Source organism: Sylvia atricapilla, chromosome W (assembly GCF_009819655.1).
Source record: "Sylvia atricapilla isolate bSylAtr1 chromosome W, bSylAtr1.pri, whole genome shotgun sequence".
Taxonomy (NCBI): Eukaryota; Metazoa; Chordata; class Aves; order Passeriformes; family Sylviidae; genus Sylvia; species Sylvia atricapilla.
In genome coordinates this window covers 16,514,018-16,529,975 of record NC_089173.1, presented here as the reverse complement: position 1 = coordinate 16,529,975, position 15,958 = coordinate 16,514,018, and the positions used below count along the sequence as shown (strand labels likewise).

The window sequence follows — 15,958 nt, the reverse complement described above, 5'->3', positions numbered from 1 at the left end:
TAACTTTGAAAATCTTTTCCATGGTGAATATATTTTGCCTTGGTAAGAGCAATGGCAGGTTTGGTAAAACAAAGCTTGCTCTATATACAAATTACATGGTTGTTTTCTGCAGGGCAAGGCAGCAGAGATCACACTCCTCACAGTGTCCATATCTGATTTTAAAACACTCAACATAACTGAGGTGCACCAGAGCCCAAAATATTTATACAGGAGAAAACAATAACAGTATTAGGAACAAAGAATCTACACAGGACAAATCATTGAGGACTAACCCTACTTGTTCCTACAGAAACTGCAATATGGGTCTGTCCCACTGGCAAATGCAAAATCAGCTTGGAATCCTGGATATGCAAGGTTGGTGCCTTTAAAATTTCTATATTAGTCCCACTATAATGTCATCAAAAGGTTTTGGTTGTGGAGCCATGGAATGACTTGAAAAATCACATCTGTACAAGACAAAAGAAAAATTCTCATATTTTCTGAGAAAAACTTGACATCTGCAGACCAAGTAGAAAATCAGAAACTTTGTTCTGTCTCTCAAATAATATTTTAAAATGTCTCATGATTTCAAAGCACTTTTTTTTCTGATGCAGGTGGATCTCTGAACACTAAATTAATTCTAAAAACATCCCCTAAGTGCATGCAGAACTAACACACGTATAAAGATGTATTTCCCAGTACTTAATCAATGAAAGAAATTATGAAAAAATGTAGACTAGGAAATGAATAAACCTACACAACTTTAATCTTAAGGAGAATTATGGCACACAAACTGTTAGCATCAGATCTTTGTGATTTATTCCATGTTAAAAGGAATGATCACAGGAGCCTGGGAATTGGGTTCACAGGTGATGGAGGTTCAATTATTTTTACTTTGGGGATTTCTGAATTATTTTTTCAGATTCTTAAACTGTACCTTCCTTCATCCATCCTGAGTGACAGAACTGCTACTACCAAGAAGTACACGATTTGCATCTTTGAACCCCACATGATACTGAATTGTTTTGCTGAAAAATGACTGAACATGTGGCAAGAAACCATGCACAGTTCAAAAGAATTAAAATCAACTACACATTCAGGCTTAGATTAAATACTCACTATGCAATTACTACAGAAATGTAATTTTTAAATCTTAGGAGTGAAGTTATGGCTGGTAACTTTCTGTAAATGTCAACAGGAGTCAAGAGGGAAGGATTTAAGCAAGATGATCCAGACAGAAAATTATCTCAGAATGGCACAGAAGGGCTCTTTTGGGGTTCATGAGGAGTGTTTAAATGCCCAGAAAAAACAGTGAATAGAAAACAGCTTCTGTCTTCAAGGAGAGCTGAGTACGAAAATACAAAATATAAGGAGGAAGTTTCAGGCTCTTCCTACCCATGACTCGATCAGTCACAGACCTCTAAGGAACAGAACTAATTGTGCAAAACCATGACACTGCTCAAATAATTTTATATAACTCTGGAATCACAAGGCATGGAGGGTTTCCAAATTCTCTTCTGAGTAGCCCATAAAATTGTCTATGCCTGCCTTTTAGTTTTCTCTGAAAATACATGACAATCACCTCAACCAAAATATAAATCAGTTTGTGCTTTCATTTATGATGATAAATATGAATATTCTCAGTAGACTTACAAGTACACTTAGCTTATGCTGTCCCTTCCTTCTGTTTCTTTTCCTTCACATCTTTTTCACTCTTAAACCTCACTATGCCCCTCAGCATCTCTTTGCAGTATTTTCCCAGAATAAATCCCTGAGTATTCACCTTCTCCAGCACCCAAGAACCTCTGCAAGGACAACCCAGCAGAGGAAGCACTTCCTTGCCTACAGGAGAATCCATCCAGGCCAAACATCACCTCTTCCCTTGCTGCCCCTCACTGGTGCCACAATATAAAATTATATTGCTCACCCAGAGCATCAGAGCAGTCTGCACACACATCCCCTGAAGGAAAACAAACAATACCTAATGAGTGATCAAATATTTGCTCAGAACTTCATAAATAATTGAGCCAGAAGACCTGCAAAATATTACCCTCATGCTATATAAACAGAGAGAAGCAAAGTTCTCATTGCTTACACTTCCATGTGAGTTCACTGGATACATTATTCATGGCAATTAGGCACTTAGTTCTCTTAAATTAGTAATATAATGTCATTACATATGCAGACCACAAGAAAAAGGAATAAAACACATAATAAGTGGAATTAAATACCTGAGATGGAAAACAGTCTGTGATTTTACCTTTCTCCTTTTGTATTTGTTTTAGGCTGGTCCCAGTTTCTTGGTCAATGTGTTCTTCCCTGCTGTTGGTCAGCATGGCTAAAAGAATCAGAGGGTACAGTTACATAACACTGTCAGTAAAAATAATGTTAAGATTAAAAAAAATACTAATTTTATTTCCTCTTGGTTGATGTTTTGTTATTTAAACTCTTAGAGCCAAGTAAAATATGCAGTAAAAGCTAATCTGCTCAAGTTTGTTAGACAAGGACACCAAGATAGAACACAAATTACTACTGAGATGAATGTGGTTTCTTATGAATTGTTCAAATTAATCAATTAATGGGAAAAGTACTTCACAAAAACCATTTTGGGGAAAAATACATTTAAGGATTTAGGTATTAGTAATTATTATAAAGCAGTAAGCTTAATAAAAACCACAGATTGCCAGATCATAGCCCAAATTGATTTGTGACAGCAACCCCCCTCCTCCATTTTAGTGCTGAAGGAAATTCTTTCCTTAACACCTGCAAGCTCAGCGAGAGCTGTGCAGTTTATGACTTCAGGATGCCTCTTTTCTTTGTTCTTATTTGATTAAAACATTTCCTTCTCTGCAATCCACCAATTACAAACTTTACAGTTATTCCAGGGAGGACACTTGTTACAAACTTCATCAGTATATTTTAGGGAGAGCTTTTTTTTTATAATTGCAAAAGTGAAAACATTGTATTTCTGTCAATGAAAAATATTTATCCATATCTTTACAACAGTAAGCATTAGATCTCTACATAGAGACATCAACAGTCTCTTTTCAATGCTGCTACAAGAAGTTAAAAATTTCTTGTCCTGTGTATTTCCAGCCTTATTTTACACAGGAAAATGATGTGGGGAATCTACTCCACAGTGTCTGCCCTGTGTGTGCACAGATTTAGGCAAAGAAATCAGGTTCTATCCAGTGTGCTGGGCAGTGCTGTGGCTGCAAGGACCAGGGTCAGAACTGCAAAATCCCAGGAAGCAGCCGAGTAGGTTGTGGATGGGAGGGATCTCTCCAGTGACTCACCCAGAGTGCATGGCTTTTGGGGTTTAAATCTGGCTCAGCAGTGCCTGCAAGGGCTCCAGGCCATGAGGAGACAGCAGCGTTGACACTAACTGACACACTGACGTGAAAAGATGTTAATTGACTTGCCATAGATCCCTCTTGGAAGCACCAGGAATAGGATCTAAACTTTCTCTAGACGGAATTAGCATTTTAATTGATAGTGCACAGGCTGTGAAAGCTGTGGTGGAGAGCTCAAAAAAGCCAGAAAAGGCCTCAGCCTCGGCGTGATGAAGGAATGTGTGGGCACTGGGAGGTTTTTGGAACAAAAAAGTCATCATATAATCCGTGACTTTTCTCACACACATGTGAAGAAAAAGATACCTTGCTCTTTTTCAACTGCAGGTGCCTTGTGCAGCACTTCCCTCCCCAAGCACACCAAAGGACCTGGTTGGACCAGGGAAGGGTACAAGGGTGATCCCTCTGTGCAGGGGATATTGTTGTACCGAGAGGGGGAATTGTGGGAACTGAAAAAGCAGAGGGCTTTCACAGAGTTGCAATAAGCTTGCATAGATAGAGGTTTGAAACAGAGTTGAATTTTAGGCCTTGAAATATTTGGAGCATAGAAAGTTTGTAAGCTGCAAAAAATATAGAAAAGGCAACTATTGTATGCTGTAAGGTGTATGTGTAGTGTTCAGTGATTGGCTTAAGTAGAAGCTTGTAAGCTTTCAGCATTAGCCTACAGGCTAAAAAACTTTTAAAAGGCCTTGTAACAAAGAGAACTTTGGCTTCTGTTGTTATGGAGTGAGTTTTACCATCCTTCAATGAGACTGATAATGAAATAAAAAACTAGTGGAACGCCTCTCGGTCACCCTGTCCTGTTATCAGTGATTAGACCCAACACTGAGTGATGAACGTAATTAAAATACCACAGGGATGAAACTCTCTGGGAATTTGGTAGCCAGCAAGCGTGTCCCTGTGAGCCCCCCAGCAAATAAACATCGGCCTTAACAAACCCCCCGAGGGCTGGGGAGGGGAAAGGCCGCACTGACCGATCCTGTCGGGAGTGTTGTCCAGCTGGGACGGGGAGCTGGACACGCTGCTGCTGGGGTGTGAGGATGCGTGGCTGCCGGGGCACTGGCTGTCCTCCAGGGATGGTGCTGGGGAAGGGCTCTCCTGGATCCTCTCCTGCAGACACAACAAAGCAAGGCTGGGATGTTTCATCCACGGGCTTCACCAAGGTTCAGACAGAAAATGATAGGTTGGCTTAAAAGGAATGATAACAAGTGGTGTTTCTGAGGTAAACAGAGAACAGAAGTCACTCTTAGAGTCATGTATAGCCAAAACCAATACAGCCTTCTACGAGCAACGTGTCTGAACTTAGCTTATCATTTGCCACCTTTTTCTTGTTGGCAACTTTTTATGTTCTAAGCTTTTCACACCTAAGAACATATAGAATATTCTTTCATGTTGCTTTCACAAACTACTTTTAATCTACAAGTAGTAAGATTGCCATACGTGAGTCACATTTCAAATAAACCATTCACAGTTGGACTGAATTGTCACTAAATGCAGTCAAATTTGTAATTAAAATCTGTACGGGTGAATTTTTAACTAGAATCTGTACCTGAATTTATTACATCAGTATCTTCTTAGGGTAGCACCTGGACAAATGATAAATGCTGTGGCTCTGGTAAGAACTTCCCTCTTGCATGAAAAGCACCACTGACTAACCAAAACAAGAGTCTGTTGGAAATTCTTATATTTGCACATAAAACTTTGATATTAACCTCTAATTTAAATATATATAGTACTTGAAGTAAGGAGGGGAAAAAAGGGTAGAAAATAAATTAAAAAAAAAGACAAAATGAAATTTTGCAGTTCTGTGTATCTATACTTGCAAATTGCCTGAAGATACGATAGAATTTTCATCAGTAAAAAATTTTAGGAACAGGTCAGACAAGCGTAAGTAAAAATCATAACAGACAGGCATAAGTAAAAATCCATCCTTAAGACAAAGAGATTGTGAGACCACTTGAGATGCTCCCAACCCAGTGTTTCCACACACACGCTTTTAATTAAAAATTTCAGTGCCCCTCATTCCTGTTCCCAGAAGCAACAGAAAATGAGAATCTTCTGAAAGGGACAATCAGGGCCTCAGTTACTACAGGTATTTTTCTCTTAAAATGTCTTCTAAGTTTTAAAACCTCCATCCAAGTCCTTGAAGGTGTAGTTCCAAAGGAGAGACACTAATGAGGAAAAATGGTTGAATTTACAGAACTCCAGAACCTTTGGAGTCGCCCTCAGCCCTGGCAATCAGCTGCTTCCTGTGCAAACCCAGAACTGAAATCTAACATTCTTTTTTTTAAAAAAGAGATTCTCTTGCCTCCACCTCACTAAGAATCACAATTACAGTTCATCTGGGAAAGTTGTCTCAATATTTTGCAATCTTTCCTCCTTTCTAACCTATTCTGAAAATGTTTCATTAGGAATGTTTAATCTGGCTCCTTGGTAGCAATTTACTCTTTTATCTGTTATTTAATGAACATATAGTAACTAATAGATCTGAAAGGGAGACTTTTAACACTAATATTTAACAGATATGAGTCTATTATGTTGAATCACAAGTTTTTATAATTTTGAAAACTGAATGGTTTTATACAAAGCAGTTTTCAAATTCTGTGGGAGAAAAAAAAAGTCCAAGTCACTGAGCCTAAAGTCTCCTGTGTTTTCTTCCTTTTGGCCTCCAAAAGAGAGGGTTTGGAGGCTGCTGATATGAACAGATGAGTAAAAGGGAGTTGGGACTTTGTGGATGTGCTGTTTACTGAGTTGCTTTTAAAAGTCACATTCTTACCCCAAAAAGTACTGTCCTAAATAACAATGAACCATACACATGCAATCCTGAGTGGATAAATCCTGTGTGTTTTTTACCTTTGTGCAAATAGCTTCCAAACAGGTTCCTGCTAACAGGTTACAAGTCTGACTGCAATTTAATTTGCCTGGATTTCAGTTTTAACAGTTCTCTTTGGCACTATTTCCTCTCTTTTAGCCACAAAGAGCACTCAATTTACAATTAAGATATAATTTTGAAATTGTTAATTTTACAGAAGACTGCATAGTTTAAGTAAATTTCATTGTCTACTGCAACCATGAAAATGAATAGCCAAGGAGAGGACATGCCAACTGTTCTGCAAAAAAACCCTAAGAACAAATATGACTAGGAATTAACACTTAGATATCACACAAACAGCCATATATGTCAACTTCAATGGGAGTTATTTGAGTAATTCAAAAGCTGATTATTTGGAAAAGCAAAGTATTCCAGCTCCTTATGTTAACTGCATTTCCCATTGTCTCTCACTATGAAATAATCTCTGCTTGGAGTAATTTGCCTTCAAACTCAGGGTCTTGGTTTGAAATCTTCAGACAGAAGTAAAAGTGTCAAATAATAATGTCCTTCTTAATCACACAGTGAATCACTTTCAAAGAGAATTAGTTGATTATGTCATCTAATGTCTTACCAGTAACATCAATTTCCAGGCACGGAGAAGGCATAGTTTTCCCTATAAGCAACAAAGGAGATGAAATTCCCTCTGTATTGTGCTCCAAATGAGGATGGAGCATCACCACGTGAGGCTGCATATGGATCAAGAAATTATCAATTTCTACATTTTTATGTGGAAATGTGCTGAATTTCCCCTCTTATAATGAATAATGCTATGAGCAGACTCTTCTTTTGCTGGTAAACAGATCCATTTTTCAGTCCTGTAATGAGTATGTATCTATTTAGCTACTTAACAGCAATGTGCTCTGGTTCATTAGGTAGCTACTGTTGTGTCTCAGCCTAGTTAAAAATTCACAGCAAGTTAATCTATTTTATTACAAATGAGAACACAAGTTATAATGTCCTCACCATTTTCCAAACACAGAGTTAACAGTATTTGTAACAAATAAATGAGGGCATTTAAACAGGAAAATTGCAAATCTAAAATCTTAACATTTTTTTCTACACATTGATGACTTCATTTTATTTGTCATCTATGTATTTTACAACCTCATTACTTTTCATATATATATATATATTTTTTCCCTTTGAAAATGGCTCAGTTCCCCCTGTACCCTGCAGGGCAGCCTGGTCCCACACTAAGTAAACTCACAGTAATAAAGAAATATTCCTAAATAAAGTAATATTTTCCCCAATTAAATTTCTTTCTATTCATAAATTTGCAAGATTAATATTCCAGGTTATAAATGAATGAATTATACATAAGGATTCTACAGATTGTGAGAATTTTATGAAAAATGAAAACATTTCAAGATCTCACCTATTTATCTACCTACAGTATCTATTTATCGCATCCTTTTTCCTTCCTTTACAGAGCTGTAACATAAATTCTCAAAAAGGACTTTTCCAGTATTTGATCCTCTTGAAGGGTAATATATTTGTCTCACTAAAAATCAGTGTCCTTCTCTGCCTCAGAAAATGTAGCCACAAAGCTTGACATTGTTAATTTTAGTTGTGATTTAGCTTAATGGCACTGAAGTCATGAACTCACCCAATTTTCAGAGAGATCGTTGATTTCAGCTCAATATCCCTGTTCACTCCCCTGCGAGGGAGTATTCCACACCAGTAATAGGAAATACTACAAGGTAGTTGCATCCACACTAGTTTTATTTGAAATATATATGAACAGGTTACTATTTTTGACATAATCATCTTGACCTTAATTCCTTACCTCTGATTTTTTATAGTATTGATCTTTCTATTATGTCAAGAGTTTAGAGAAATGACGCTGCTGGATTTTCTTTTTTATTTTTATTTGTAGTTGTAATGTAGTTGTAATTGCGCTTCCAAATGTTAATCTATTAATGAGTTCCTAGCAGATTTAGTGGCATTTCAGTGCTGACAAGCAGGTTCTGGAAGTTTTTCTGAGTCTTGGATGTTTTATTCAGACATTTATCTTGATATTTCATATTTAATTGAGGTGCTGCTACTCTACTCCACAGGGCTCTACAGTGGCTGGAATTCACCCTCTCTAATGAAATGGAAAGGAAGGGAAAAGGGAGATTCTACTGGTTTTAGGCCTAGATTAGAGTTTTCAAGAGTTGTAAGAAAGATTTCGAGCTGATGTTGACTATGTTGGAAAAACAAGAGTTCATGGGCTCTGGCAGAAAAAATCACAGCATTAATTTGCACACTGGGATGTTCATAATGTCACACCTCAACCTCCCAGTGGTTTCAAGACCTCCATTCATATTCTCAAAATGGACTACACAGAAATAAAAAAATTCTAGAAACCAGAGCGTGACTCCTCTGGAGGGGTCTGTGAAGCCAGGACAGGGAGGCAGAGTCTGCCTGCAGCCTTCCCCACCTCCAGCCTGAATTCCCTGCTGAGCTACCTCTGCTCCCCCTCCCTGGCTGAATCCCATCCTCAGCAAGTGAGAAGAACAAGGAAAGTTAACACAATTCACAATTCCAGTCAGCAAAGACCTGAATTAGTAACACTTCCTTTTTTTAGTTAATACTAAGATGTATTTCTTTCCAATTGACTTTAGTTGATACTAATGCACTTTGAATCCTAATAACTGGCACATTTTTAATAGTGTTCTAAAGTTTACAGTCCTTAACTGATGGACTACTCAATTTAGTCTTTTCCAAGGAAAAAAAAAAAAACCTGCCACAGGAAGCAGGAGCTGTGCTACACCTGAACTGATGCCAACAAAAACTAGGATGGTCACAGCCATTTCTGGGCTAGAGAAGAGCAGTTTGGTTTGGATTTTGAATCATTCCACCCTGGAAATGAGCATACACAAAGACTGGAGGTGACTTGTTGGTCTCCTGAGCTACTTATAGTACCTGTGATTGCTGTAGGTACTGGAGATGAACAAGGTAAACAGCTGATCTAAAAACCAAGATAGGATCTGTGTGTCTGAAAGCCAGCTGGATCCTGTTCATCTTTTGCAGTGTATTGGGAAGTCATTTGCTTAAAATATGTACTTTGCCATTTAAAATGCATTTTTTTTCCATTGTGTACATATAGTTGTTTCAGTTGTAGTCAACCAGCAATTCTTTTCTCATAGAATTTAAGAAATCATAAAAACTCCTACATTTACTGATTTTAATACCAGATGTTCACTCACTAATTCCATTACCTTGTGACTACTTCTCCTGACTACTTCCTATCAATCCATTAATTGCCAGCTGCTCAGCCAATCAGAGAAGTGCAGCTAATCAGATGGTGTTGGGAAACAGCCAAACAGGAGCTGCCTTCTTCTCCATTTCTTAAATTAGCAGTCACTGGGACAGCTGTGGAAACGTTCACTCCTGGGTTAAGATCTTGATGTTTTACTTTCAATCTGAGAGCACAACAGTGCCTGAAACTGGAAAGGATCTCATGGTGGAAACCTGGTACTTGTGCCCCTCTCCTGAATTGTTTCACCCAGTGCTGCCATGGAAGGGAGGAAAGGCTCTCCCAGGACTAATGATGATAATGCTCTACCTCATCTATGCTAGAGCCATATCAGTCATTAAGGACAAATGCAAATGACTAAGCTAATACTAAAAAGATCTGAGCCAGAACTAAGAGCTTAGATGTGCTTGGCCTAACAATTTTCCTTTGCAAGCTCTGCGAAAGATGTTTCTGATCGGGTTTTTTTTTTTCCACTTGGAAGTTTAAAATAAGTTTTCAATGCTTAAAACCTCTCAATGAGGGTGGTAAGGAGCCAGGCACTCTTGGCACTGCAGGGAGAGGGACAGCCTCCCTCCAAAGGAGGAGATGAGAAGGGTGTTTAATGCAATTTGAAAGGATCTGAACATCTCCCAGCAGAGTAATTTCTCTGAATCAGTGAATAAAGTGATACAAACCTGCACACTCACTCCTCCCTCACCTCAAATACAGTCACAAAAACTAACCTTATAAGAAGCAAACAAACTCCTGTGTTTCACATGTCACTCCTCCAATATAGCCCAGTCTCATTCCAGCAATCAGCTGCCTGCTATGGAACAGGACAGAATAAATCTAATACTATGAAAAATCACATTATTGTAGAGAAGTTTTATTTTATAAACGTTGCAATATGTTGAAAACAATTCATAATGGATTGAATGCACAGAGATATATGAAATTACTGATGTTAGAAATTCTGTAATGGGAAATGATTCTACTGTGAGAAGTAGTGTTTCAGAGCATTCTGAGATAGCTACATTTTTCTGGCTGTCAGGCAAACATTATGAATGTGAGTTGTAGAGCACACAGAAAATAGCACCTCTCAGCAATAATTACACAGCCCATCTGTACTCTCTTCAGGGAATTTAAAATCATGTCATATACATCCTTTACAAATGCCTTAAAAATCCCACAAAACCAGGAGAAAAACAAAACTCAAATAGAAGGAGACTCAGAAGTCTCTACTGCATGTCTAGATCCCACTGTACAAATAATGCTTTGCTCTATTTATCAGATTTGTTCCCGAAGTGCACTGGGGTGAAATTCTCAAGGAATTCTGAAATATGAAATTGAAAATGATTGTTAAAGCATTTTAATTACTTTTTTTTTTTTTTTTTGGGGGGGGGGGGGGTTTCTGTGTTTCCCATTTGCACTCAACAAAAGCACCATTTATTCCCAACTGGGACCTCGATGAGAGCAAGAAAGAATAAGAGAAAAGCAGGAATACAGCAAGCATGAGGGGATGACAACAAAAGAAAAATGGACAGCAGGAAACCAATTTTCAGAACTACTCCTACTCAGGAAGAGCACATCCCTCAGAAGCTCCAAAGAGGCTGTCTGCCAGAAGGAAAGGGAGGGAGCACGAGGAGGAAGAGAGTAAGACGTGAGCAAGAGGAGGAAGGAGAGTGCCAAATATGTCAGGTAAGTAAAATGAGAAGCAGGGAAAATTTGGGAGAAAATAAGTCTCAGATCTCTGGCATGAAGTTTTGCCTCATTACTGTCAGTACTCTTTGCATATTTAACACAAAAGGAGCAGCTTAAGGCCCCTGGTTTGGGTCTGGTTCCCAGAATTTCAAGCTCAGCCTAACCACAGTATATCCCACCAGCCTGTTCCCAAGGACATCTGAGAAAGTAGCCTTTCATTGAACAGTCCAAGATTATCACAGAGATTCTTATGAGCCATTTGAGCCAAGTTTCAAACCCAGCAAGCTTCTTCAGATATGCAGTAAATCCCTGTAAGGCTGGATTTATCACAGGGGCACTGCCAGAACTGCAGCCACAGTGCTGCTGGTGCTGCTATAATCACATCACATCATGTTAGAGATGGCTAAGAAGGTTTTGTGAGCCTGGCCATTGTGCCTCCCTAATTTATGGTGTTCCTGTCAGGGAGAAATAAAATTTCATAGTTATGACATTTCTTTCTGAAGCACTAAGTTAACTTTGCTGATCATGCATATCTTGGTAGAACAGCTTATTTCTAAATGACAAACATGATATAAAAAGCATAATGAGTTCATTCAAAACCTTATAAAGCAGCTGATTCTCACACCTATAGAAAACAGGCCAAGTGGTATTTTAGTCAGCACACTATCGAAACAGACACACACTCAATATAGTCGATTAATTTCTCCCATTTTAAGTAAAAAACAGGATGCTGGGATTGCATTCTATTGAAAACTAGCTGTTTTGTACTTATTAAATGCACTTAAATATTGTCCTATAATAAAAGTATTACTGACAGCAGGAACAGCAATGCTTTTCTTTTATATGTTTCATTTAGTACAAGAATTTCATATTAACTGGTCGTCATTCTCTCCTGGATGATTGTACATAAGGGAAGGAAAGGACAAAAGGAGCCTAACACTAATAAAATTCCTCTACAGTTTCAGCACTCAGAACAAGCTAGAGAAAGATGCAGCACCACTTGACAGGTGAGGAGTAATAGAGCAAAGGATCTCCACTCTGCCTCTGTCATGTTGGCTACTGGTGCATTTTCCTCTGCAACATGAGAGGAAATAATTCCCACCAGAGTGCTGGCCAGACCTCGTGTTGCTGTGGAGATACTGTGTCTCCTCTAGCGCAGGTGTTGGGGAAAAAAATTGCTGTAAATGAGTAACGCACATCAGCAAGGGCCTGCTAAATAACACCCTGAAACCCAACTGCCTGCAGAAACTGCAGTTTAAATTACAAAGGACTAGCATTGTTTACAAATATGTATTTAATCGTCATGTTGACATACTGGTAACATTTAGAATACAATCAAAGCTTCTTGCTTGCTGCTACAAATATTCCACTGCTGTGTTTAAATTAGGGTTTTGTCAAGAGGTCTCTGAACAGGTAAAGGAAAGGTTATGGTTTGAAATTAATGGAATCTCAAGTAATTTATAATAATTTAATAACTTGCATTAACTAATATACAGCTGGACATCAGAGAGAGATGTTTTCCCCACTCAGCCAACAACTGTGCAGGTATGCTGATGATAAAGAGAAGTTTTTACACATCTTAATCCTAAGTAGGGATCCTAATGGGAAATGTCACCCCAGTCTCCCTAGAATCCAAGAAAAATAAATATCAACAAAACCAAAGCATTCAGAACAAAATTTGCCCTAATCTGGAAGTGGACTCTCAGTAAAAAAGAGAAACAACCTTATGCAATTTTGGAGCTGCATAGGGCTAGAAAGAAAATCAGAAGGCAAACAAACCCCTCCAGAACATCAACAACAGAGGGATGTAGAATTTTACAGCAGTGATGTGACAAGAGACATTTGCTGTCCTCCTTGAGAGGGTGTTGCTATCAGAACACATGGGCATGAATTATGAACACATGCCTGGGTACTGCTAGTTTCTTTTCCTGCTTGATTTAGAAACAAAATCTCCTGAAGCATCAGCCTATGACAAAAGGAAATGCAACACAACCCTCACTTAATGTATTCTCACTACTGGACTGTAGTGTTGGAAACAGTGACTTTGTCAATGATAAAATAATGACACATTTTAATTAAGATGTTTTACAGTAAAGATATGAGGGGTTAAGTTCAGCAAATCAGTGAGAGTTGTAAGAATAAAGCAACTCAGAAGTCAGATTGTAGAGTGACAGGGATACATGCGTATAAATGAACACAAATATTGAAGACATTTACTTTCCAGAACAGATAGCTTTGTAGACTCATATATTTAAACCCAAAGAAAAATGGACTAAACTAATGAGCTTTCAAAGCTGACAACATTTTACCTTGTCAACAAGAAACCCACATGTGCATGCAAACACACACACAAGTCAGACTGCTAATACCTTTAATTTTTGCTCAGTAAAAAGTGGACACATTTTTAGAGAATCCTATCACACCAATCCTTCACATGCACTGATCTTACACACTTCTATTTTGAAAATTTCTTGTTTTAATGCATTTTTGAGTGTGTGGCAGGACAGCAGCTCTCCGCACAGGCAAGAACATTTCTGAACAGCCTATTTGGTAGAGACTACGACAAGCCTTTCAAAATACAAACATGTTTTAATCAACCAGAAGGAAGTTCAGGTTTGGCTACCAGAGACTCTACTCACTAAAGTACTTGTGATAATGTTCTCAGGTATTTACCTACTCTGGATTTGCAGTGCTAGAATTCCTGTTTTGTTCTTCAGCCTCACTAAGGTACTTGTGATCATTTTCTCTGCTATTTACCTGTTCTGAATTTGCAGTGCACTAGAATTCTTCCCATCTCCTACAGCATTTTCTCTTAAGTTTGACCTTAAACAGCATTTTAAGAGTTATTAAGCTTTCACAGATCTTACGCTAGCCTGCAGTGAGTGTTGGTGTCCATTTTTAATTACATTATAGGCTTACTGACAGATCAGAGCAGCTGAACTTGGCTGCAGTGGCATGTGCTGCTCAGTGTTGGGAGCAGCCAGAGTGAGCTGGAGCAGTGTAAACTCCCTGCCCTGTCCTTCTCCTCCCTGAGAGGGTCAGTGCAGATGCTCTGTGAGGCAGAGGAGGCCTTACCTTGATGACGGAGGCCCCTGCCCTAGAGAGGGGGCTGTGCATCTGCGCCGCCGCTGCCATGTTGGCGATGGTGTTGAGATGGTTCATCTGGTTCATGGCCATGGCCACCGAGGCCGGGGGGAGGCTGACGGGGAGCAGGGGGTGCGGCATCATCATGAAGGGCAGGTCTATCCCTGTGGAGAGCAGGACACGTCACCCAGGCACCCTGAGCACCCACATCCCACTGCAACATCCACCACGTCACTGGGACAACATGCAGGGCTGCTGATACTGAGTAGCACGTGGCCAGAATGTAATAAGCCATGTGCTAATATATCAATCTCTGAGGGACCAGCCATTGCAGAGAAGTGGCTATAATTAATTTGAGTGAGACGGCTCCTTGGAGGTGTTTTGTAAATCAAAAGGTTTAATAAGTAAAAATACCAAAATAACAAACATTACAGAAAACAAATGATAAACCGTGCACAGGTGTCTGAGAAAACCTCTTGCACCTTGCTAAGACACCTCCAAAAAGCCTTTACTTCCTTTTGTGCTCTTTCCTTAATACTGAATGTTCTAGGAGGGATAACGTGGCTTGCAGCCAATAAGATCACCAAGAGGCTCAGAGTTACACTCAGAGCCCAATCCATGCCCTTGTGCTGGCACTGAACCAATCCTTGTCAGGAGGGTGTGGAAGTTTCTAGGTAAACTTCCTAAAATGTCTAAAGGTAAACTGAAACTCTTTCCCTATTTGGAAACACCTGCTGGGGGTGTAGAGAATGCATCATCACAAGCTGCCACATCCCACTGTAACATCCACCACTCAAATCCAACAGCAGCAAATCTTAGCAATTCTGAGGTTCCATAGGGGATAATTGTCTGTGCAGCCCAGGAAAGGCTGGTTTGTGTTTGGGAGAGGAACATACAGCTGGGGAGTGACACAAAATGAATATACAACTGCACCAGTTCAGTGATCCCTCAGTTAAGAGGAATTAAGAAGAAAAAAACCCCACAAAACATGCATATAATTTGCATGTTTTCCAACATATCAGATGAATATTTATTAATAAATTTATCTGATTATACACTCCTACCAAGATTTCTTCCTATTACCACTTCTCAGCAATGTCACACTGAATTCCTAGACTCAGACTATTTCTTGAATTCAGGAGGCTGTGGCTTGGACTACAGACACCACTGAGCAATTCTACAGAAGGTCTGTGAATTGCAACACGTAATAAGAGGTTAAAATTGTTGACAGAGGTTTTAATTTTCAAAATGTCACTTTAAATTGTCTTCTGCTATGGATATAAACCAATTTAAGAAGGTATGAAATTTATTTGGACCAACTTGCAGATCTTGACACTGCCAAAAAGGTGAAGTTACTGCTAGTAAGAATTGGATTCTCACACTTCATTAATCTCCATTTCAGCATGTGTATTACTTTTTGTATTTAGTAATGACTGCACTGGAAAGCAAGACCAAGACACCAATTCAATGAAAAAATTGTTCAGGTTATTGTGCATTCAAGAGTTCTTTAGAGGGATCACTTGAAGACAGCTACTATAGGGCATCTAAAATAAATTTTTCAGAAAATAGAAACAGGACTCATTCTGCCAGACAAAAATGTCTTATCATTTTTCTGAATGACATTTAGATTAGAAATCTTCATTCAAAAATTCATGTGCAAATTTTAAATAACACAAACATACAGATAGTCAGTACCATGTGCCATTGAGATTGTTTATTGTTAAAAAGTTTTTAACTTTTGGGTTTATTCTA

At 38.8% G+C, this 15,958-nt stretch overlaps 1 protein-coding gene across 2 annotated transcripts in view; it reads right to left on the bottom strand.

The window, feature by feature from the left end:
* The window catches only part of LOC136373467 (dachshund homolog 2-like), a 326,642-nt gene that overhangs the window by 60,483 nt on the left and 250,201 nt on the right, over positions 1 to 15,958 (bottom strand). Inside the window, exons 5-8 of one of the 2 annotated variants that reach the window (XM_066338367.1) lie at positions 14,198 to 14,370; positions 4,304 to 4,439; positions 2,240 to 2,317; positions 1,854 to 1,855 (exon numbers count right to left, since the gene is read on the bottom strand). In XM_066338367.1, the coding sequence (XP_066194464.1) occupies positions 1,854 to 1,855; positions 2,240 to 2,317; positions 4,304 to 4,439; positions 14,198 to 14,370 (389 nt within the window). The remainder of the gene's footprint in view (positions 1 to 1,853; positions 1,856 to 2,239; positions 2,318 to 4,303; positions 4,440 to 14,197; positions 14,371 to 15,958) is intronic. The other variant, XM_066338369.1, reaches the window with a different exon arrangement.